Below are 25,103 nucleotides of genomic sequence, written 5' to 3' on the forward strand. Positions count from 1 at the left end.
ATGCCTTTCTCCCCTTCAATAAAAAGTGATACAGGGCCCCTTTACTTCAACCCTGATGGGACAGGTGACAACTGGTTTAATTATCCAGCGGGTCAATTTAAACAAGAGACAGAAAAAAAAGAACATCAACAATGACTGCTCATTATTTTTGTAGCAGTATTTGCCCCGACTAATACAGAAATGGCATTAGAGTCACAAACAAAGGAACGTGCATCAGATGTTTTAGCAAGAAAAAATAAGATGTTGCAGACCAGCTAGAAAGATTATATGCCTACAGACAGAGAGGAGCCACACATGCGCTTTCCGGCGGTCTCAAACGCAGATGATCAAACACTTGGCTGATCACGGCAGATAGTGCAGCGATGCAATTCAGTCAATGCTCATGCGTCCTGGGCACTTTTGTTCCTGACAATACTTAATGCCCATCAGCATCACTCTCAGACAGCACTTTATTGCTGTCTATGAAGAACCACAACACTGCATCAGTGCATAGCATGCTTGATGTTCTGCATTTACCAAATGGTTCTGCCGAAATTACGAACGGGATGGACCACTTTGCAAGTTTATCCTACAGTGCCACTTGCAGCTGCTAGCTTTGGCGCATCCAGAACAGACGTTGCCGCTATTGAAGTCACCGCTGTGGTCAGGCGAGTGTTGGTGACCAGTCAAGCTTTAATTATCCAGCAAGGCCAATTTCAGGGTCCAGGTAACAAAAGTTTGGGTCCATGGAAATGCATGGGCACTGGCCAGGACCTTCGGTAAGGATAAAACTAACCAAAAAATTGATTTTATCGGAGTTCAATTAACGGAAGTCTACTGTATCTGGCAAGGATTGAGATGGCTGAATGGCCGTCTCATAAGCACCATTTAAATCAACATCTTCACTTCTTGCAGTTTAACTTCACCCTTTCTCAAAGGAAGCATGTTTACCCACTCACCCGACGGCTGACTGCACAGTGGAAAGGCCATGAATTGTGGTCATGGACAAGTGACTGTAGAATCTCGTCACAGGCTTTGAAGTCAAGTGGGAGATCTTGGCTGGAGCGTCGCGATGAAGCCCGTGACGTAACACCTGTCATAATAAAGAGCGATCAATGTTTGCACAACTAGGTTTCATGTGAAGCTTGCACTGAGTACTGATATACTCCTCACTGCTATATAAACATGTTTTTAGGTATCTCCAAATGTGATGGAATTTAAACAATTACTGGCAATCACAAATACGAAATCCGGAAGAGAGAGAGAGAGATAGAGTATAAAAAAAATTACATTATGTATCTTTTAAGGCCCCTGTGCAAGGAAGAAGTGGTCAATGTGCAACCAGGTCTAACTGTATTTCAGTCATTTTTGTGTTGTCTGCAAAGGCTTGAGTCAGAACCGCATGTGAAGTGCTCTAGAGCACATGGCACATCATCATCATCCGAGTTAGGGTTGCTCTTTGATGGTGGGAGAACTTGCCCAATTGTTTCATCACAGTTATGTGCCATAGTGACAAAAAACCACGTCCAACATGTGCTTGCAAGAATATATGTGTGGGTGAATGTTACTAAGGCAACAAGCACAGCACAACTAAAAACTGACACCAACAAGAATGAAGTCAATTGGTGGCCACATATCAGGAGAAGTATTACACATCACTTGTCTAGCATCCCCATGCTTTGTTCAAAGTAAAGTTGTCACACATGCACCTAGCACAATTGTCAACACCAACTTACAACTACTCTCAAGTTTTTCACTGGCCAACAAAAGTGTGCCTAAGCCACTTTAATATGCCAAGTCACCACCAGACCTTGAAAGCCTAGCCTTACCTTCCTCGCTGACCGAAGATGAATCCTCCCAGCTGACCCTGGAGCGCTTGAAGCTTATTCGGGGCGGACGGTACGGGTCAGAAGGTGCAGAAGTCTGTGGCTGCTTTTTGCCTGCAGGAAAGAGAAGCGCATGGCTTCCTGTAAGTGGCCTATGCAAGGATGGTCAGTTGCACAAATGGTCGCCACTCACTCTGTTCCTTTTGCTGCCGCCTCTCAATGTAGCGCTTCGATTCTGCAGCAGCACTTTGTGACCGCGTTCTGGTGCCCTTTCCTGGGGGAGAGATTGATTGATGCATTGATAAGTGAGGCTTAGTCCCAAAGCGATGTACAGCCTATGGAAGGCACCATAGTAGAAGGCTCCTAATTAAATTTGACTAGGGGTGTATGAATACCAAATAGTAGCAGATTTCAAATCGAATCAAGAAGAATGCCAAATATTGAATCAAATGTGTGAATATTTTCCCCAAAGTTGTGAAAAACTGGGGCAAGAAAACACAGTACTGCACATGCTCAGGAGTCTTGTAGCACTGAATGACAAGAATATTGCAAGCCATAAGTTGCTTAGGTGCAGAGAAAATCAAGATACAGTAAAACGTCGTTAAACCCTATCCACTTAAACAATAGTTTTGTTTTAAAAGTAGTAAGGGCAAATCCCCGACTCAGCGGCCATTGGACATAATGCCTTTTGCATCCGCATAAACCGTACCAGCTTATTGCATAAGTATTGGTTAACACAGCGTTTCCAGTTTATGTTGCATAATATTGGCAGTAGGTTGGCCCGGTAGAACGAGTGTCGGAGATCAGAACGGCCTCCAAGTGCAAATGCAGAGGGCATTTGGAAGGGTGAAGCCACATTAACATCATTTCGACGTCATGCCAGGACTCTCATCATACTGAAGCTTGGACAAAAACTGGGTGCTCAGCATCGAAGAAAATTTGACATCATTTGTCCTATCGAATGTCACACGAAGATGTTGGCGCTGGCACATGAGAGGGCGCTATCGCTGACTATGGTGCGAGGCATTTGGAATGCGAAGGACAGCCAGCTCCGACAGTAAACAGCAGGCACCGTCCACACTGTTTCAGTGTCAGGTGCAGTCCAATTTGCCGCATGTCAAAGAATCCGAGATCCAGAAGATAATGGCAAGATTGCACAAAAAAAAAGGGGGGGGGGGACGGGAGGGGGGGGGTATCGTGCCAAAACCACTTTCTGATTATGAGACGCGCCGTAGTGGAGAACTCCGTAAATTTCGGCCACCTGGGGTTCTTTAACATGCACTTAAATGTAAGTACATGGGTGTTTTCGCATTTCGCCCCCATCGAAATGTGGCCACCATGGCCGGGATTCGATCCCGCGACCTCGTGCTCAGCAGCCCAACACCATAGTCACTGAGCAACCACGGCGGGTCAGGGGAGTGCTGGCTGTAACAATGATGGCTACGACGGTGTACTTGGCACTCTTTCTGGACTAAAACAAAATGAAACACTCGCTTGGGTGACATGTGGCGCTGTGCGAGTCCACCAAATATTTATTAAACCTCGATACAGTGAAACCTCAGTGATACGATCAAGGCTAGTAGGAATTTCTGGGTGATACGAATTAGTACAATTCCCTGACCGATGCATGTTGTATACTCTGAGCAACATTTTGGATGTCCAGAATGCCCCCCTGCACCAGTTTGGGTGATACGAATGAAAGAGCCACAATGGCCGCGACCGCTGGCAGCAAAGTGGTGAGGCTGTGCTGAGCACGCTAAGGCGAGTCTGCAAGCAAACCGTTTCCATGTTAGCAGGGTGGGTCCGGCAGAAGGCAGCCGATAACACAGTGGCAACTGCGCGCACTGTACGGAGTAGAAACGGTCCGGCACTGGCAGTCTTTCCAACATGTCACCGCTAGTGAGGCTCGCGCTGTGCTGTATCCAACATTCTCGCGATGCCGGTTCTGTGAAGTTTGCATGCAGCTTCCAGAATTAGATACTGGTTGACCTGGCGAAGAATAAAACACTGAAGGACATCCGGGACTTCTTCCATCGTGAATAAATTTCTAAACATAAGCTTCTGGCTCTTTAACGTGCCGATTTAATGTTTTTTGGTGATATGAATATTTTACTGTATCACTGATGTTTTACTGTATAACGAACCTCGATTAAGCAAAATTGATAATGTAAGAAACTACTTTCATTTTCCTTCTTAGTTACAATGCAAACTGTGGTATTTCTTCTTGCGATTTATCTCCCCCTTATTCTCCAAGATTTTGCTGAGAGTGCTCGTCTGAATCTTGCATGCTGCGGGGACTTTCGACTTCTTGCCGTGCTCGACTCAATTTATGACTGAGTTTCACAGCGAAAGGCAAATTCTGCTGCTTCATCACAGCAACACTGTGGGAGAAGGCCCACAAGGCGTAAACTCAACGAACCAGAAAAGCAGCAAGACAACTCGCACTTGTGCCATCTTGCACGACGAGAGCACAAGAGCCTTTGATTGGCTGTCAGAGCAAGCACTACCGGCGGGCCAGGATCATTACAAGTGCTTACTGACAAGATACCATCCACCAGGCGGGCTCTGTGAATTTTTGAAGTTATATTCAACTGCTGAAACTTTAAACCTCAAATTAACAGAATTCGCAACTCAACTAAGTTTTTCACTACCACTACAACCTTCGTTATATCAAGGTGTGACTATAACAGACATTCGAATCGGTGATATTTAAGTACTCGGACACCCCTAAATTGAACCATTCTGTAATCTGCATTTCAATCTAGTATACAAGCATGGGCACGCTCACAAAGGTAGTCGACAGTTCAAAATGAACCGTCTAACAAGGCACTGCAAACTAAAAGGTTCATGCAGTGCTCAGGTAGACTGCGCAAGGAAACAAGCACACACACCCCTTGCTCCTCCAGACGAACGCTGTTTTGCGACCGTGCACTTGTGGCAGTTCCACGTTCCCCGTGGTAGCCTGCGCAATGGCGGTCGTGTGCATTCTAGGTGGTAGGCCAGCGGGCAGGAATCGCAGCAGATAAGTGTGCCGCCCTTGCCGCAAGCGTCACACGAATCATCGTTGCCATCAGATGAGGATTCAGCTCTGCGGACAAACACAGAAGCAAGCCGAGATAAAGCATTCTATAAAACTCGTTGGTAAAGACTTGGTTGATTAAATGACTGCAGTCACAGACCAAGTCAACAATACAAGTCAAAAGTTAGCTGACATTTCAGTTCCTTGTTCACAGCATAGATGGTAGGTCCTAGTTTAAATATGCAGCACATTAAGTAATGAGTGTAAAAATCCTTGTTGCAGGAAGCTCATCAAAGAAACCACTACATTCCCCATGAAGGTTGCCCATGTGGTGTGCAAGAGCTTCTTTAAAATCAAGATTACATGCTCCGTAACAGAGATGCAGCATGCAGCGATAAATAAGCAATTTTTAAACACCAAACAGAAACTTGTCTCAAGTGTCAATAACCAAGGCGAAGGAGGGGGGGGGGGGAAATTATCGGCAATACTGGCTTGGCTCAGTATTGTGATGTGACGTTATTGTTGGCATGGCATGAAACTATCTTTAGCTGCCAACTCTCAAATTCAATGATTTTCTTTTCCTCAGTCAAACTTGATTTTTCAGGTTGCTCGATAATTCAGAAAATTTGGTGCCCCTTCTGGGTAAAAAAAAAATTTATTGGCAGTTGTACTTACTAGCATAAAGGGTCAAATTTTTAAACAAAATTTTGATACGACAAATCAAATTGTCGATTTTGCTGAATCAACAGTTATTTGACATAATCATTAAATCCATAAGTTATGCTTTATATCAAGATGGGATACAAATATGCTATTTGACATAACACTAACTTATATTTTAATATGTCAAGAACTTATTCTGTAGAATACATTGCACAGGAAAGGCCAGTTCACTAAGAAATGGTACATTTCTGTGTCGACACTATTTGCACAGTTTCTTTGGCACTGCCTGCTACATAAGAAATGAAGTAAAGTTCCTGTTGCCAATTACTGTATTTACTCGCATAATGATCGAACTTTTTTTGTCAGAAAAATTGACTCAAAATCAGGGGTGCGATCATTACGTGGGTTAAATTTCCCGCAAAAAGAAAAAAAAAATTTTTTTCGTCCCACGTTTGGTGCGGGCCACCAAAACAAAAATGGCGGCCGGCGGAGCAAGCCGAAAGCGCCTAACGCGATTTTTTTTTTTCTTCTCGCGAGTACATTACGTGCATTGAAACAGTTTCTTCCGTATCAGTAATGAATAATATCGCTAATATCAGCAAGTTTGCAGCAATAACGCAGCCATGTCCACTTTGAGGGGACAGACACAGATGGGCGCGCTTAGCTGCCAGTGACATAGAAACACATGGCCGGCATGCTGCAGAAACTGCGGCATCTGTCGTCACTACTATCCTAATACGGCATGTTTCCGCTAAGGGTGGGTGAATGTCTTAGCTGTGTTACAAGCGTCGGCGTATGAATAGGGTACACTTTTAAGGGGGGACACGGGTCTTGAAACGGCAAAAAATCACAAAAAAGTCGATTTTCGGAAAAGTGCATTTTCGCTACGTTTATATATTAAAGAATCCCTCCGCGAAATCTAGAAGCTAAATTTAATCGGAAAATAATAAAAAATCGCGCTTAAAGGGGCCAGGGTGAACGCGAAATCAGCAAAATTTGGTCAAAAATGTTCAAACTTCGCGCCGTCACCATTTGCGAACGCGGTGGCCGATGGCCGCCATCTTGCGCTTGTTTTGAAGCTGTTTTCTTTGTGCGCATTTTGCACCAGTTCAAAATGGCGTCGGTGAAGGGAAACCGACGCTATCGCGTCATTTCTGGAGGATGCGTCCGTGCCGCCGATTGGCCAAAGCGCGCACACCCCTGCGCGCCTCGCTCCTATTGGTCCGGTGCTCGTCGGCGCGCGCTCGACCGCTCTCGCGTCTCGCTACGTTTGTTTATCTCTGGTTTCATCGCACCGCTGTCTACGTTTGTTCAGCCGCTTGCTTCGCGACGTTTGATAAGATGCTCATTTCGCTGCCCGGATGGCTGGAAAAGATTGTCGTCTCAAGGCTACTACGCGTCAAGCGGCTGTGCAATGCGCGACGGAAGGCGGCTAGGCCTGTCATACTCGCGGAGTTGCCGGTTGCTGGTCTGCCTGGACATTCTACCGGATCGAGTTCCGAGCTGCAAACTGGCGCGTCTAGCGTCAACACTTCGTCCGCCCACGCCACGCGTGTTGGCACAGATCGTGCAGGCACCATTTCCTTCACGACTGAAGAAAGTAGCGAGCGCGCAGCGAGCGCCGGAAAACGTCCGGAGCGCCGGACCTTCGAAGTGCTAACTCCAGCAAGAAGCGAGAAGCCTCTTTGAGCGCAAGGAAGCTGGCCAAAAAACGGCAAAAAGATAGGATGTATCCAGATTATGCCCCTGGTGAATTTCCTTAAGATTTTATTGGTATGTTCTCAATAAAGATGTTGCAGAATGTTTTTCCTTGATTTCTCAAAACAACAATTCCGACAGACTTCCAAGTTTGGAGGTAAAATAGCTTCTGTCCTATTTCAGCTATCAACATAATTTTTTTTTTTGCCAGAAAGATAAATGTATGCAGTAAGCAATATGCACCTTTTCAAAGCAGCACTCTTCTCAAAAAGTTTTTGAAATGGGTCACATGCTTGACATGTCAAGATGGCATTTTTTTCTCACAACTTTGATGAGCTCTAACTCTTGCTCAGATTAGCCTAGAACATTGAATAATACCTTACGGCACTCCCTGAATATCCTAGATAGTCTTTATACTCAAATTAATGTGTTAGGGTTTTCTGTTTAGATGCTAATTTTCCTCCAAACAAAGGACTCAGCTTATACAATGCATTTAGAGTATATCAGAAACTACCTATCCTGTGGCGAAATTAATTATATTTTTAGAATCTGCATATTAAAATACACAATGTGTGAAAATTTCGTTCAGATCTGTCCACAAATAAAAAAGTTGTGTTTCAAGTGTAGCCTCCCCCCTTAATGTATCAGTGTAAATGTGGCTACTATCGTTGCCGCTCGCGATTTGTTGCGTGCCCACGAGTGCAGATGAGAAGAATTGAAAGGCGCCTTTTTTGTTGTTGACCACAACTATTATAAAGCCTACACATAATAAAGGCAGGTTTGGTTGCAGCATTTTTTATTTTTTTTGGTCATGGAAGTGCGGAAAGTGATGAAAGTAATGAAATGAGGCATCTACTTAAGAATGTTTGGTGCGTGCAGACTGCTTGGTCTGTCTTGAAGAGTCGTTCGCGTAGCATTCGACAGATGGTAAGCACGATCAATATTAGGTTGGCACAGGACATATCGCTACGCCAAGTTCGGAGTGCGATCATTATGCGAGTAAATACGGCATTCAGTTTGGATCTAGCAATAATAACTTTCAATGCACTCGAAACAAATACAATCGCTATTCACAAAATCAGAATGAGTCAAGCATCAGTCTTGAAAGCTCATTAAGACGGCACTGAATTGGCTAAAAAGGAATCAGTTATGGCATTTGCTAAAGAAGCAACTCTGCTCCTCAGGCCATTGCAAGCCTTGAAATCGCAAACAGCTTCAAAGTGGCACTTAGCAGCAGCACCAAATGAGCACAAGACATCAATTCTTTTCTGATCAATAAACCACAAGATTCATTGCTACAGTTTGACGAATAGAGTGGATCTGTTCCTCACTCGCTCTCATTCTCAGCGGCATTGGTCTCTTCTTCCTCATCCTCATCTTCTTCCTCCTCGTCTTCCTCGTCCTGGTCGTCGTCCTCTTCTTCCTCAATGTACTTGCGCTTGGCAGGGGAGGCCGGCTTCTCCTTGGGGCGACAGGCAATGCAGTACCAGTCGCCCTTGGGAATCACCTGCACAGACGAGGAGACACATTCACTCGTACCTTGACCACCTGGCATTCTTGAATGCGCACAACGGCTAAAAACATGCCTGCAAATCTGCGAACTTGTGTAAAAATCTCATGGCACTGAGGGGTCAGGAGGGAACAGCGTGAATTTTTTTAAAAGCTTGCCCCAAGCCCACACATTTCGAGGGACACATGCATACGATTTGCCTTCAGCAGGAGCATACAAGCAGAAACAAGCTGGGAACAGCGAAGGCTGACATGCAACAATGCTTTTAGATCACAGTGAATTTCCCGGTGCCTTTTCTGGATTGGCATGATTACGGCACCTTATGGACTTTCTCTGTTTTCTCGCCAACTTGGGCTGTCGGGTCTTCTATGGTCAGCCATGAAACACTTTTTATTGAAGTGAAAATATATCATTTCAGAAATAATTTGCTGCAAAAACTCAGTGGTGGTTCAGTAGCTTAGGATATGGAGCAATTTCTGGAGCAGGAAAAATTTGTCTTTTTGGAACAGTTGGAGTAGTACAGCAGCAATCTCTAGCCATTTGGCAAAGCTCGTTATTACTGTGCAATCATTAAGTGTTGCTCAACAATGAAGCAAGACACAAAGTCAACAGTAACCAATTAAACTTGCCTTGCAACAGACGGTACACCGTGCACAATATGTTGCAAACATATTTATTTGGGTAGCCAAGGAACTTAATTTTGTAGGCTAAAGAAAACAAGATATGCACCTGGATGCAAGACAGACATAAAATTACGAATGTGCTAGAACTGCTAGAATTTGCACTGTCAGGCACAAGACAGAAAGTGATGCCAAGTGTCTTATGTGCCCTCCAAATGACAGGTGTGCTTTATTATGCATTACCGCACTAGAGAAAGTATGTATTATGTCAAATAAGAATGCTAGAAGCTTGAAAAGAGACTATGTATCTATGAACAGCACCAAGATGAGATGCCTTCACACAGTCTGTCACAAATGTGATGGTCGCGGAGAACGATGTTCGTAACATCTTGTGCACTTGCTTTCGCTATGAGGCGGTTTGTTGGTTTCCCATGTGTTACGTGGCCTCTGCGAATAGATACGAGTCAATTCGGCATAAAACAGTAACCTTGGTCGCCGATACCCGACCGACCTTTCGAAGCACTACTGGCTAGGCCTAATAGCGAAGGCCTTCTGCCAAGGCGAAAAACTACTGTTGGCGAATGTGACCGGCAAGTTTTTCAGAAGCCGCCACGAAAAGCTTGCCGCTAATATGTTCGTACGAGTGGCTAACCTGCGATTGGTTCCGAGATCATGCATACGTGTTTTTGACGACCGTCGAAACCAGCAACTACTACAATCGCGCATAGAAGTTCGTAGGTTGACAAAGTTCCGAATTGCATGTGCAAACGCATGAATCTACGTAACTTCCAGTGGCTAATTGGTCCTATATCTTCGCACATAGGCGCTGCTTTTGCTGTCGATCCCTTTGTCAGCGTCGGGTACAGGAATTGTTTCGATTGGAGCTGATTACCTGGACAAGCCTTGTACCAAGACAGGCATGCCATACAATCAGATTGCAGCTTTGCCATGTAAAAAACCACAGAATTACATTTTATTCTGTCCCGAAAGCAACTTTTCGCTCAGTTGGCGCATATGGTACTTGAGCGGGTGGGTGCAGTTAGGGGCAGGCATGTCGAATTGTAGCAAAATGGCGTAGTTAGACCACCACTGAACAACTCAATGCTTTCAGCAGAAACCAAGTTATTGGCAATCAAACGTCCCCAACACGCTGTTTCTGCTTCTTCTTCAATGACTTGCACTGCGAAGGCTACGGTAGAGGAGGGCCCGCCCACAACGCAACCAAACGCAAAGGCCAAATGCGGATGCCCTCAAATAGCATCAGTGCCCTCAGCCAGCGGACTCATCGCATCCCCCTGTGGCAGCCACAGTATCTACAATCACGAGCTACAGATCACGAGCTACTACAGATCACGAGCTACGTGTAACTGTAGTGCGTATGCACAGCGTTTGCATTGTGCACAACAGGGCTTGAGTGTGCGCTCGTGCTCATGTGTTCCAGTCTGGTCGCACTACGTGGAACAAACCGGCTTTGTTCTGCACCAGCTTAACCAACGGATAGTAGCAATGGCATCCACTTTGTGCATCTTGAAGTACTATCACTAGCTCAACACAAACAAAGTCTGCCAAGGTGTGGTCTGACCTTAGGTTTCGTGTGGCTCGAGGCTAGACGAGTGTTCAAAACTAGTGGAAATCGGCAAGACCCGACGGCTAGGACACCGATAAGCAGGGTGGCCAAAGTACTTCCTACGTGGAGGCCGCGGCCAAGCGTGAGCAGATGATGGCTTCTTCCAGAAGTATGTACTGTATATATTCGAACCTAGGCCAATAGCTTTTTCAAATAATTGTATACCAAACTCTAGGGTCAGCTTAGATTCGAGGATTTTAAAAAACATGTCAGTTTATAATTGAACATAATATATATGATGCATAGCTGGTGCCATCTACAAAAGCGAGTATCACAGATGCTATTAGCCACACTAGTAGCCAACTGAAGCAGACTGAAGCATATATAGTATCATACAATAATTACAGGAAACTCTATGGACGCGAGTGACTCATGGCAACGTTGCTATTTTGACCTGTGTCGTATCGGTGTGCTGTATCTCTATGCGTGCAGTGAGACCCATAGCATGGCCTTATCGTAATGGCACTAAACAGGCAATGCCACTATAGTGCCGTTTTCAAATGAGAAGTTGTGCTAGCTGCAGAGGCATCGTCAAACGTTCAAGCCAGGTGAGACTTGGGCACCGTTGAGAAAAATGTTCACAGTTGGAGGGGTCAACGGGTGTCATTTTTACATGTGCCACAACGAGGAGATGACAGCGATAAGGAAGATAAGCGCGTGATAACAGAGAAAAGCTGTTTACCAAAATAGCGCAGCGTTTCAATGCGTGTGAGCCGTGCCGCACCGTCTGCGCTTGGGGGACGCGAGCGTCCACAAGCGCACATGTGGCGTGGGCTAGCAGCGATAACGTAAAATGAGCCCGGCATGTTCATATTAAATAAATGCCGTTTTCAGTTTACGAATGCTCTCCTCACTTTTTTTGTTCAGCCTACATTCGAGGTATATTTTAAAAATATTTTCTAGCTTCGGACATTTGAGGGTCGGCTTAGAATCGGGGTCGGCCTAAATTCGAGCAAATGCAATAATCATCATCAAAATTCAACATGAGAGTTTTGCTTACTTCAGCCTGCTTATCGAACTGCGTCAACAAATATGCAAAGTAACAGTAGGAAGGACATTGATCCAAACACGCTTTTTGGTTTATGTAAACTATGGGCCAATAGCAACTGCGTATGGGAATCTGCTATATTACGAAATGAAGTGTACAGAAAAGAGTGAGGAGCAGACTTCTGTTTAAAAGAGCATTTTTGGAAAAAGGTGACTTTGCATTCTGCTTGCAAACTACACGCACTGTGCACGACTACAAAATTTGGCTATGTTCATAGTAACGTATGCTATCTGTGTACTATGTTTTTTCGCCGAGCTCGAGGGGCAGTTCACGACCCCTTGAAGTAAGGCAGTGTGCTTTCACCAACGAAAGGTTTGAAGACCAATGAGCAAAGCTTTCTTATGAACCTAGTGTATGTTTTGTAAAACTCAATGTAAGCATTAATGAAATCGTAAAGAAAGAGCCTAAATTAATAAATTTAGTAGAATTTGGGAGGTTTGACAGATATGTGTAATAAGTGTGCAAGAATTTTCGCATTCCACACCAAATCGACTATGGCCAAATGCAGCAGAAAACTGAATCTGGAACTTCCTGTTCAGCAACAAAATGACAGAAGGCCTGCACACATTTCCTCAACTCTAATGTGCCACATTGCAGCCCATGCAAGCTGCCCCATAGTGCTAACACTTCTCTTTAGCCAACTTAATTTTTCGTTCACACTTACTCACTTCTTACCTCTTGTTATAACCAGTAGCCCAAGCTACCTACTCGGCAAGATGCCAACCGCAAAATTGAAAGCAAAGGCACAGAAAGCTTCACTTTAAAAAGTTCCTAGTGTAAGTGCAGCCCACCTCAAGTGGAGGCTTGAGGCAGTAGAGGTGGTGTCCGCGGTCGCAGCCGTCGCAGAGCAGCATGCGTTCCGGGTCCCTCCGCCGCCGGCAGATGCGGCAGTAGGCCTTGAGCACCGACCGGTCCCATGCCACACTGCGCTCCAGCGATGACAGGTGCAGAAACAGCTGGGCCACTGATGTGCACCCGCTCACTGACTCCCGCCAGTTCTCCAGTAACGATGGCTTGCTCGGTGGCTCGTCAGGCACGTCTGTTGAGTCGTAACAAATGCCAGAACCAGGAATTAATTAAAAATTAAAATTTAATCAAGGGGTTTTATGTGCTAAACCCACGATCTGATTATGAGGCACGCCCTTGTGGAGGACTCCAGAAATTTTGACCACTTGCGGTTCTTTAATGTGCACCTAAATCTAAATACAGGGGTGTTTTCGCATTTCTCCCCCATCGAAATATGGCCGTCGTGGCCGGGATTTGATTCTGCCACCTTAGGCTTAGCAGCCCAACACCATAGCCACGGCGGGTAGAACCAGAAATTACGCTCTTGTTGGGATCAAGTAAAAAAATTCCACATTTGCTTTAAAATGACCACAGCCTTTCTTTTTTTTCTAGTGTCCTTCTTATTAGCCATGTGAATGCCAGTGCGAACTTGGGGTAACGTAGACTGTTCTAACTGTTGAGTGGATGACTATTACCCCCCCACCCTCCATGAAAACTTTCTCCATCTTGCGGATTTCTCAAGAACTAATTTTCCACAACTTGTCTACATTCTAAATTCTGGGATTTTATGTGCCAAAACGACCATTTGATTATGAGACATGCCGTAGTGAGGAAGTCCGAATGAATTTTGACCCCCTGTGGTTCTTCAGTGGGCAACCAATTCACAGTACACGGCCGGGACTTGATCAGTAGCGCAACACAATAGCCACTACGCCAGCACGGCAGGTTACAAGGTTATAAAACTGGGAGAGCTGATACTAGTTCATGGCTAATAACAGCACACTGAAAATTAAGACAAAGGAAGGCGTAGAGACAACTTGTGCATTGTGTACGCGTCTTTCTTCTTGGTTTTCTGTGCAATGCCGTTATTATCCATGGTACAAGATGCCTAGTAGTTTTCATGGGAGCACAAATAGACTTGCAGACAACAAAGATGTTAAAACAGCCTAATGAACGTTTTTTTACTGTTGACTTTATAGCTGCCTGTGGCCACAGACCTGGCATAAGATTAACATGTAGCCCATACAAATTATTTATAGTCGTGTTCACATTGAATGCATGTGCATGATCTTACCCTCTCCGTCTTCCTTTCTCTGTTTCCGGGCAAGCTCTGCAGCTTTCCGTTTTTTCCGCTGTTCTTCAGACTCTCCTGAAATGTTCGGAAAGCAAGAAACAATAAATGCCGGGAAAACAAACACGCAGAACACCAGCTAGAAACGGGATTAAATTCTTACCCAGAGGTGGCTGAAGAAACCTTGCCTCGATGCCCATCGAGACGTCAAGCAGTGCTTGTGATAGGTCACGCACTTCGGACTCGTAGTCCAAAGTGGATGCGATTTTTACACTGTCGAGAAGAGGCAGAGAATGAACTGCATTAATATTGCGATACCACCACAGCGACGGTCTTTTTGATGATGATGATGATGATGTATAAAATGTTACTTGAGATACATGGCCACATGCCTTCAATATATCAAAAACATTCCCATTTCTTTGTTGACTTGAAATGATTCGACAGTTGTTTCACAACATTATAGTAGAACTCATCTCACTGTATTTAGTTCATGGATTATTATCAAAATGCTTGACAAATGGCTTTGAAATGTTTGTGTGACTGGTATCGTATATTCTACTGCATTTCAAGTGGATCATGCTCACAGTTCCGTTTGGTCCTTGTCTGTTGCCTCAACTGTTGCCAAGAGACCATCCAGCTTTTCTCTCCATGAGACTCGATCAACCTGTGCAAAAGAAATAAATTGTCACAACTAATACTAACCAACCTGGCGAGTGAAGCTGTCCAAGACTGAACCGTGTGGAACCTCTAAAAGATCTAGTTTAATCCTTTCCCTACTGTGCCCACTTGGCATAGTTAGCCAGCCAGACGATAATTTGAAACGCCGATTTCGAGACCTTCTGCGCCGTTCACGGACATAATGCGCCATCGGATGTGACGGAGGAGAAAATTTTTTAGGTTTTATAAGGAGATAGCTTTTCTCCCGCAAGGCGGCGATTTTTGAATGCGCTTTCAAGTTTTGTGATTTTCAAAACAGAAAGCAAAAATGGCCGCCTCCAAAAGTGGCGCATGCGCTTCGAAAGATTGCATCTCTCTCGATTCCGCTGCATCTGTGGCTGGTTTTTTCGTTGGATCGAACAGCAGCGAGTCTGAGGGCGCTGTCTTTTCATCGGACTTTGAGAGCGACGACGGCTCAATCCAGCCCAGAACAATGGCGGCCGCAGCCCATCTTGCCTAACTGTAGTGCTTGCAGTTAAATTTTTGTAGTAGAATACCTAGTGCTCCTTAGCCAGCAATACATTTTGTATATCTCATAATTTGTTACATTTTTTTTCTTCGTAGATACTAGCGTGTATGAACAAACTTTGTTCAATTTTATTCCACAACCTTGATACTGGCAACTTATATCTTTATGACATACATCTTGTTAATAAAATCTTTATGTGTGAAAAGTGCATTCATTCTGCTTTTTGTTTATGTATTGCATAAAATATTAAGTACAGTAATTCCTACCAGAAAAAATGTGGCGCAATCTACAAAGAACACCTATTTTCCCCATGGTAGGGAAAGAGTTAACATCCAGAAGCTACAGCTCGATAATAATAATATTTGGGGTTTTACGTGCCAAAACCACTTTCTGATTATGAGGCACGCCGTAGTGGAGGACTCCGGAAATTTTGACCACCTGGGGTTCTTTAACGTGCACCTAAATCTAAGCACTAGGGTGTTTTCGCACTTCGCCCCCATCGAAATGCGTCCGTCGTGGCCGGGATTCGATCCCGCGACCTCGTGCTTAGCAGCCCAACACCATAGCCACTGAGCTACAGCTCGAGTATAAGGGGGGAAGAGCCCACATAAACATCCATATCCTGCAACATGCATCAACACACCATATTCTATAAGGAGTCGAAGCATAGTTAGCAAGTCATGATGCACATAAAGCTTAGTAGCCAATGATGGAGAGAAGAAACGTGACTTAGCTGTACAGAACAAACCATGGAGGGGATGTCAGGGGTCAAAAGCTGCTCATATGCCTCTAGCCTATTCCAGCTCCAGTTGCACAAAATGGGCTATACATTCAGCCTGTTGTGCGCCTTGAGGCACGCAAAAATGCCTCAAGCAAACACCTCTCCCTGTGTGCTTTCGGTACTATGCAGACAAACCACAGTGGTGCATGCAAGGTAATGTTTGACATCAACATTGGCACTAATTACAGTAAAACGTCATCACACCGTACCCGTTTAAACCGTAGTTTCATTTTAAAAGTAGTAAAGTCAAATTCCAACTCAGCGCCCATTGAACATAATGTGTTTTATATCTGCATAAACCGCACTAACTTACTGCGTAAGTATCAATTAAGATGCAGAGTTTCAACTTTTCGTTGCGAAATCACAGCGGTAAGTTGTCCCGGCAGAACGAGCCTCAGAGATCAGAATGGCCACCAAGCGCAAACGCAGCGGGCGTTTGGAGGGGAGCCACATCAGCATCATTTCAGCGCGGTGCCAGAGTTGAACAGTGTTGTCAGAGTGTACTAGAATTTTAGTACACTGTAGTGTTGTGGCTCATGTTGTGGTGTCGGGCAAGCTAGAACAAAAAACCGGGTGCTCAGCATGGAAGAAAAATTGGACATTGTTTGTGCTGTCGAACATGGCACAAAGTCGGTACTGGGACACGAGTGGGATCTACCGTTGACTATGGTGTGTGGCATTCGGAATGCGAAGAAGTTGCGCGGCAATGCTACTGCGACCACGAAAACACTTTGGCTACGAGGTTTGACTTTTTGCTATCGTTTCCTCTATTTTTGCCAGAGATTCGCCTAACGACAGTGATGAGGACAAGGAAAGCGACAGCACGGGCAATTCAGGCCCGACAGTGGCATGTGCTGCGCGTTACGGCAGCCTCATGCGGGTGTTTGCTGAGAAGGGGGGGGGGGGGGTCTGGTGGAACCCCGGCCGGAAATCTGGCTCATAGCTTGAGCAAGTTTGAGGCCGCCGACGTAACTGTTAGCCTGCCATGGCATCAACCGAAAATAAGATACTTTTGTCGTGCGAAGTGGATAAATACTGCAGATTTTCTGCCCTTTTATCGCACTCTCTCGTAGTTCAGTTTCTGACAGGTAAGTGGATGATCTCACGCTATTTCGTTTAAGTAGTACAACCGTTTAGTACGTACTTTTTCTGAGCTCCGGCCAACTATGGTTTAACAAGTTTCACTGTATCGCCAATCGAAGCAAACAGCACAGAAAGCTTCACTTACATAGATTCCCACAGTGCGTGGGATCCACATATCCTTTTCCTTCACATGTTGCCTCACATTATTCAGGTAAGAAACCCATGCCCTCTATTACACCAAGAAACTGAAACACAAGAAGACACGTGCCTTGATGATGCCAAGGCTGCCAGTGTACAGCTTCTCTTCCAGGTCAAGCAGGGCTTCTCGGAATCCATACACCTGAGCCAGCCGGGACGGGTATCCAGCCATAGCTGATGGCTTGGGCCCCGACTGGAGACGCGACGACTTGCGCACTTCAGCCTCCCCTTCATCTTCCTCGGGCCACACCACCTCTGGATTGAGCTTACGGCCGGGACACCTGGAAGAGTGAGAAATTCATATTCACCATGCTCCAAAGCATTGTTACTTGTTATGGTTCCACACTGAACAAAATGAACAGACAAGCATGAAGAATGCAATTTGCTGTGTGCAAAAGCATACAGGAGAAAGAGAAAAGAAAACAAACCCTTGCGATAGGCACAAGAACGCCCAAATTTATAACTCTGAACATTTTGTGAATAATTCTTTATGAATTCCACCAGCGCATGCTTTATTACTATAAGTGGTGCCCAAAACGTGGTGGCCATGAAGTGTTTCCAGCTCCCGCAGTCATTTTCCAGTGCCTTCAATACACAAAAGGATGGCCTTTATGATTGGCTTTCCTTACTCGGAGAGCTGTTGCTGGAGCAGAACCTACAGTAGAACCTCGTCCATACGATTAGGAAAAAACCATGAGAAAAGTTGTACTAACTGGGAAAATGTATGATCCAGAGTAAATAAAAATTTGACAGACTATACCATGCTTGAATGCGAAGTGTCGCCTAGATCATTACTGCACGAGACGTCGACATGCCTCAAGCTGTTGGTGCTTCAGTGGCTCGAGACATGTTTTGTTGTTTTCCTACTGCTTGCTGTTTTAAGAAGGTGACAGGAAACCTAAATGAAATTGAGCTGGTGGGCGACACCCGATGCCACCAAAGCGAAATGTGGTGCTCACAACCCAGCGGCTGCAGCAAAGAACAGCTGTGCATTTAGATTATCACCTGCTAAAAGCACGCAATATGCTACCAATGGCACTATGCTCTGTAAAACAGGTGAAGATGCTTATCGCAATAGGTATGGCGGCAATAGCTGTAAATGTGGCGTGCGACGACCTAGGTGGAGATTTGCAGGTACTGGAATAATAAACTGTCCACGCCTTCATTTTCACATTTGATGGGTGGCTATGTATCGTTATCAATCGCACGTACATCACGTACATCGCTCCTTTTCTTGTGCACATGGGATCTAGCGGTCAAAAAATGTATACAAGTGTAGTCTGCAGTAGGGAACAGTGGTGCATTTCAGTTATCACCCGAAAGGGGGTGCTACGCTTCCGATGGCACCATGCGCTGCTAAGCAAATAGGCAAAGATGCTTATCGCAATAGGATTGGCAGTGATAGCTGTAAATGCAGCGTGTGACAACCCAGGAGAAGATATGCTGGCACCGAAATGAGAACCTGAGCGCATGCTGGCATTTTCACATGAGATGGGCGGGCGAGCACTGCAGTGAAGCTGCTGTGGCGGGCAGCAAATACCAGGATGTCTACCAAGTTGACATTTCCAAATTCCCTGAGTTTTCCAGGTATTCCCCGAGTGCATTTTCAAAATTTCCTGAGTGATGCAGAACTATGTTTTATGTCAAGACGGGCTGAAACCATATCGCCTGATGCTGTCACTTTGATGCTGTCACCTACTGTGAACGAAAATACCGGGTGCACGCGTGTATAATTAAGGAATACATACTGTGTCCCGTGGAAACAGGCCCTTCCTACGCTTGTTATGCTTCACTGCAATACTTTTGCGTATGCTTCACCAAGTAACATTTTTGTATAGAGGCGAAGCTGACTTTCGGGAACCAGCATTATGCAACGCACTGTGCTTTCCAAGCTTCTAAGCCAATCGTGAGGACCACAAAGGCGGAGTCCGTGCCACTGCTGACAGCTGCGAATTCATTCAATAATAAACACGGCACCCAATGGCAAGAAGCTTCATATCGAACGTCGAAGCAGCTAGGTCTAGCGTTGCTGCAGTGGTGGCTACCGCTGCTAGCGGATCTGCATGCGAGGGCGCCAGTTTGAGGCGGCGAGGTAACCAAAATAGCAGCGGTGGTGGCTTTGATTAATGCCATTTCAGACCTGCGGTCACGGCAAAACGTCCAGAAAATCAGACAGCGAAGAGTTCTTCCGTCCGAAATTTCAGACTGTTACATTGACTCTATGGGGCTGGTGGTGCCACAAAGCCATCCAAAATACTGGGAATCCGGAAAGGCAGTGGTTGACTGTACACTGGCAACTCCTCCAGCCGACGACAGGGCGTCAAAGACGATTCGTTACGATTCCTGTCTGTTACTCGAGCCAGCATTACCGTGACTTTCAACCCTTTCAAAAAAAGTACAACCAATGTTCCCTGATAGAGGCACAAATTCCCTGATAGAGGCACAAATTCCCCGAGTTTTTACTCAAAATCTCTGAGAATTCCTGGTTTTCCCGGTTGGTAGAAACCCTGTAATACTGTTCTCGTCTGTACATGCATCAAGCATTTTCTTCTTTACACAGGATCTAGCAGTTGGAAACCATATACAATCGCAGTTTGGCGATGTACTGAACTTTGTTGCCAAAAAAATCATGTTTTCCAGGAACGTATGGACCGGCGAAAAATGAGCGTAACCCTACTGGGTCATTCCCCCCCCCTAATTGCAAACGTTGGCACAGGGAAAACATACGTAACAAGAATGTATCGATGAGGTTGTACTGTACTGCATTTCTTTAGGCTTGGCATCTGTGGCCAGTGTGAGCACCCTAAACGAAGCCACAATGAAGGTGTCGATGACTACCACAGTGCTACAAGAGGTCTCACCGAAAGTTCCCTGCATTCACAATCATAAATGAATTCAGCATGCATGCATAAGGCGTGATCCTCGTTCTTGTATGCTAAGCATATAGCAGCTAAAACAAGCACCCGTGCGATTGTTTAGTCTACTGCCTATGTTGGTCCAGAAGGAATAGCTGCTTGATCTGAAGCAGGACAGAAGCAACACAGCACAGAATTCGGGCAAACTAGGGACAACATTCCCAGATGTCACACTCACTTGGCCACAACTGTCTCCAGGTCAGCCTGATCCCTCTTGAGGACAGCCCTGAGCTTGCTCTCGCGGAAACCACGAGGGTTGAGTGCACCGATAAGGGCAGTGAGCTCCTCCTTGTTCCGGCAAAACCACCAACGGGGCATTGCGCTTCTGGCCACTTCACCATGCACTGTACACGTCACTGGGTTACCTGAGCACGTCCCATAGGGATGCGTACCGTTCACCGGGTGCACTGACGTCATGTCACTAACAACACTGTCCACCTTGTCCAACACTACACTCAGTTCTCGCTTCGGGTCCAGCAGGCCGTTCATCATGACGGCCGGCGTCTCGACGGACGTACGCCTGCCTGCTCCCGCCGCCACCCTTGGGTTTGAGTCGCACAGGAGCTTCTGTGCCTTGCCTTCCGCATGCAGGGCCTTCCGCTCAGCAGCGGCTTCTTTGTTTTCCTTGTCGCTGAGTGCTGCACTGTCCCCGCTGTCGCCACGCTTGCGGTTGTTGTGCAGGAGAAATGCCTCCATGAAGGTCACCGAAGGGTGCTTCGGGAGTTCACAACGGACCAGCGGAGTGCCGCCGGGTATGCAGGCTCCTCTGTGCGGGTCGTTGTCTTCAACAAATAGCCCTGGCAGTGCGTTGAACTGCCAGTAGCGTCGGTGGCAACGGTCCTCACCCAGCGGCTGCAGGGACCAGAAGGACTGAAGCTGCTCAACCTGCTTCCGCAGGGTCTGCTCCTTCCGCTCAAGCTCTTCCCTCCGGCGCTGTTCTTCCTTGCGTTGTTGCGGGGTTTTGAGGGCCTCGGGAATGATGCCGTTGACCTTGCCATTTTGCTCGGTCTTCTCTGATGGTTTGTCTGACGTTTTGTCAGTCGCTGCCTTGTCATCAGCATCCCTGCGTGTGAAGTGAGTGTTCGCAAGTTGAGATTAATTCTGCCTATTGCTACAGGGGAACAGCATAGCAATAAGGCACATTGAGGCAGGAAACCACAAAGCGATGTGCATTTTCTTCATGCCACACTTTAGCCTTGTCCTATTCTTGTGCCGCTACCTTGTAGCAAACAACCAATAAGCCCAACTTCAAACAATTCTGCATGTCCATACAAAGGTAGCCTGGCAGTCAATTAACTGCCTCGGCAATGTTGTTGCTCTTGTCTTTCTGGCAGAAAGAAAAATATTTGAGATACACTTGAATGCAAACAAGGAAAGGTTACATTAGGATGACGCAAATATTTTTCAAGGTCCAGAGAAATTCATTGAGAGGATTTACAGTCGAACCTCAATGTATCGAACAGCGCGATGACAGCAAAATAGTTCAATATAGCCAGAATTCTAGATATAAAATCATGTAAAAACGCGTCAAAAACTTTTGCAAATCAGTCAATGAACCAAGGCCGCGATCGGGGATCGTTGTTTGGAGTGTGCGTTCGGTTGCGCCGCGTGCAATTCGCTTAGGCCGCACAGACTTCAGCCGTCAGCCGAGAGCGCGAATTCAATTAGGCTGCAAGCAATTAGCCTCGGCTGCGCCGACTTTGTCAGACGCACGAAGTCGGCACAGCCTAGCCTAATTGTGCACAGCAAACTGAATGCGCGCTCTGAACAATGATCCCTGATCGCTCCCCAATTGTGGCGCAGTAAATACTCACTTGAAGCTCAAGAAAAGTATTTACTTATTTGGCTGAAAGTACTGCAGCAGCGTAGCCTGCTTCTTACTGGCAGCCGCGTGCTTAAACACGGAAACCGCAAGATAATCTAAACGATCCACAAGCGATAGGCTAGTGCCCTCTTTGCGCCGCAGTAGCGGCATAGAAGGGCCAAAGCAGCTCCAGCTCCAGTTCCAGGGTGTCTACCAAGCTGACATTTCCAAATTCCCTGAGTTTTCCAGGTTTTCCCTGAGCACTTTTGCTAAATTCCCTGAGTGAGCCAGAACTTTGTTTTATGTCAAGACAGGCTGACACCATGTTGCCCGATACTGTCACTCTCTAGTAAGCATGTTGAAACAAAAAAATGACTTAATCCAGTTTGAATAGTAAGGATTAATATCTATTTTATTTAAAAAGAAAACAGAAGGAAGGTGTTAGTAAAATGTACAGTGAAAAAATGATAAAACCCATTGCAAATAGGGTCGTACATTTACAAATACGAATGTAAGGAGATGCATACATAAGTAAATATTTTTTTTAATATGAGCTATTTCTATCAACTGATAGCAAGCTCATCGGTATGAGGCCTGAACTTTGTCACAACTAAGATTCTCTCTCAGCAGCTGGGAAGTCAATCTCAACTGTCCTGACAATGACATACTCTCAGCCCGTACAAAACATCTCAGTGTAGGGTTTTACTGCTTTAAATAGCTTATGTTGGTTTGAATGAGGGAAACCTGCATCTCGGCATCAGCCAACGCTTTGTTTTTTGAGCTCAAGCTCCTTCAAAGAGGTGGCGGCATGCCTAATTTCCCGTTAATTCCTCAGGACGTCGGTCCTTCCTGTTCTCATCCTCCTTCTGCCACATGTTCACCCTATGGATCATTTGAAGCTTCCTCTTGGTCAGTTGTACAGTCAACGTCCGAAATTTCGGACTCCCTAGGGGCCGCAAAAGCATCCGAAAAATCGGGCAGTCCAAAAAAAATGAATGCATGTCTCTAACTGCCTATAAGGGCTAAAATTGGCACAGGCAGGTCCGCAAAAGTTCTTAAGGCCTGCCAGTACACTTATTAGGCATATCAGTGCTCGTGCTGTGACAGGAGACGGGGGTGCACGCGCGTATATTTAAGGAATACATACTGTGTCCCGTGACAATTGCCCCTTCCCACGCTTGTTAAGCTTCACCGCCTCACACTGCTGTAATGAGGCGAAGCTAACTTTCAGAGACTGGCATTACGAAACGCGCTGTGTGTGCTCTGAGAGCTTCGAAGCCAATGGCGAAGATTACAAACGTGGTGTTGGTGCCATTGCTGACAGCGGCGAATTCTTTCAATGAAAAACACGGCACCGCACGGTAAGAAGCTTAACAGCGAACGTAGAAGCAGCTAGGCCTAACGTTGCCGTGGTGGTAGCTACGGCTGCCGGCGGATCTGCGTGCGATAGTGCCAGTTCGAGGCGGCGAGATAATCAAAATGGCGGCGGTGGCGGCTTTGATTAATTCCATTTCAGACCTGCAGTCAGGGCAATATACATTTACTATTGGAGTACGTGGTGGTGCCGCAAAGCCGTGCAAATTATCGGGCATGTCCGAAAAAGCGTCTGGAAAATCGGTCGCTAACTACTCTGGCAACACATCGTGCCGATGACACGGCGTCAATGACGATTCATTGCGATTCCTCTGTTACTGGAGCGAGCATTAACACGACTTTCGTTCCCTTTCAATAAAGTTACAGCTAATTTTCCCTGACAGAAGCACAAATTCCCTGAGTTTTCCCTGAGTTTTTCCAGACTGTTCAAATTCCCTGAGAATTCCCGGTTTTCCCGGTTGGTAGACACCCTGAGTTCAAATCGAGAACGGGGCAACATCAGCGCTTGCTACCGCAAGCGCTGATGTTGCCTCGCTTTTGATTTTAACTGGAGCTGTAGCTGCTCCCGTTTCAACTGAAGCTGTATCAACCTCGGCAGCGCCTTCGTTTGGCTCCCCGTTCAATCGAAGCATTTTCAAACACTGCCAATAACAAACTAATAAGTGGCGTCTGCCATGGCGTGTATGAGGAAGCCCAGTGAGCGCGCGCAGCTGCACATCTTTGTGGATGCAAATCGCCAGTTCTCGCGAGGCACGGCAGGCGCAGAGCATGGCACCGTGGAGTCAGCGTGGCAAATGCAATGTGTCATTGACGTTATTGAACTAGCCAAGCCGCCGCGTGCGTACGCCTCTACGTTCTTATGGTGCCCTCGGCGCGATCTATGTGTGGCTATAGTGGGCAGCAGTTGGGAACGCCCATTGCACCACCACTTACCTTCAAGAGTGTTGCGGAAAAGCTTGCCGCCTTTCAACAGAGCGCATGTGGTCTGGGGTGGTGGAGTTCTATATATCCATTTTACGTCCGACCCCATTCGAAATAAAAAATATTAGATGCATGCAATGTTTCACGTGATATAGAAAGTGTTCGATATATGCAATAATTCGGTATATCCGTGTTCGATATATCGAGGTTTACCTGTATTGCAATTCTGGTGTACAGGCTAGTTTTACTCATGCACTAGGCTATTTATTGCATATTAGCTGACGGGGACTTACTCATTGGCCCCTTCTGCTTCCTCCTTCTTTCCTTCAGCTGCACCTTCCTTCTGGTTCCTCTTTTTCCTGCAATACAATACAGATGAGAATTAGCATCTTTCACACACACACACATGCCCTGCAACAACAAACGTGCATAAACTTTTCCAGCTTATTAAGTCTATCCATTGTGTTTCCCTCGCAGGCTATCCTGCAGGTGCATCTGTTGTTGCCGTTACACATCCCCAATTCAGTGAACAAGGAGGGAGAAGCAGGGTCCATACTTGGGCTCCTCCTGCTGCTTGGCTGACAGCCGGATCTGGCGCAAGTCCTGTTTGAGCTGCTTTAGCTTCATGAGGTTCTCTTCGATGACGCCCCGAAAGGACTCCATCGAGAGGAGCTGGTCCACCAACACTCGCAGCAGTTTCACCTTGTCACCTGGGAGGGTGAAAAATGGTGGACTCATTAGGCTCCTGCTCTGCCTCAGCACTCTGCAAAA

General features: G+C 46.0%; 1 protein-coding gene across 3 annotated transcripts in view; it reads right to left on the reverse strand.

The window, feature by feature from the left end:
• Window positions 1-25,103, reverse strand: part of Acf (ATP-dependent chromatin assembly factor large subunit) — a 58,207-nt gene that overhangs the window by 3,750 nt on the left and 29,354 nt on the right. For all 3 annotated transcript variants that reach the window (XR_010565101.1, XM_065435053.1, XM_065435054.1), the window contains 13 exons: window positions 24,889-25,042; window positions 24,626-24,691; window positions 20,412-21,296; window positions 17,389-17,599; window positions 14,655-14,734; window positions 14,231-14,340; window positions 14,071-14,145; window positions 12,782-13,029; window positions 8,517-8,692; window positions 4,697-4,893; window positions 1,999-2,079; window positions 1,809-1,919; window positions 939-1,072 (listed from right to left, as the gene is read on the reverse strand). Coding sequence is in view for 2 of the 3 variants with exons in the window: in XM_065435053.1 (XP_065291125.1) it covers window positions 939-1,072; window positions 1,809-1,919; window positions 1,999-2,079; window positions 4,697-4,893; window positions 8,517-8,692; window positions 12,782-13,029; window positions 14,071-14,145; window positions 14,231-14,340; window positions 14,655-14,734; window positions 17,389-17,599; window positions 20,412-21,296; window positions 24,626-24,691; window positions 24,889-25,042 (2,528 nt within the window). In the remaining variant the exon portion in view is untranslated. The remainder of the gene's footprint in view (window positions 1-938; window positions 1,073-1,808; window positions 1,920-1,998; window positions 2,080-4,696; window positions 4,894-8,516; window positions 8,693-12,781; window positions 13,030-14,070; window positions 14,146-14,230; window positions 14,341-14,654; window positions 14,735-17,388; window positions 17,600-20,411; window positions 21,297-24,625; window positions 24,692-24,888; window positions 25,043-25,103) is intronic.

The sequence above is a fragment of the Dermacentor albipictus genome, chromosome 7 (genome assembly GCF_038994185.2).
Source record: "Dermacentor albipictus isolate Rhodes 1998 colony chromosome 7, USDA_Dalb.pri_finalv2, whole genome shotgun sequence".
Lineage (NCBI taxonomy): Eukaryota > Metazoa > Arthropoda > Arachnida > Ixodida > Ixodidae > Dermacentor > Dermacentor albipictus.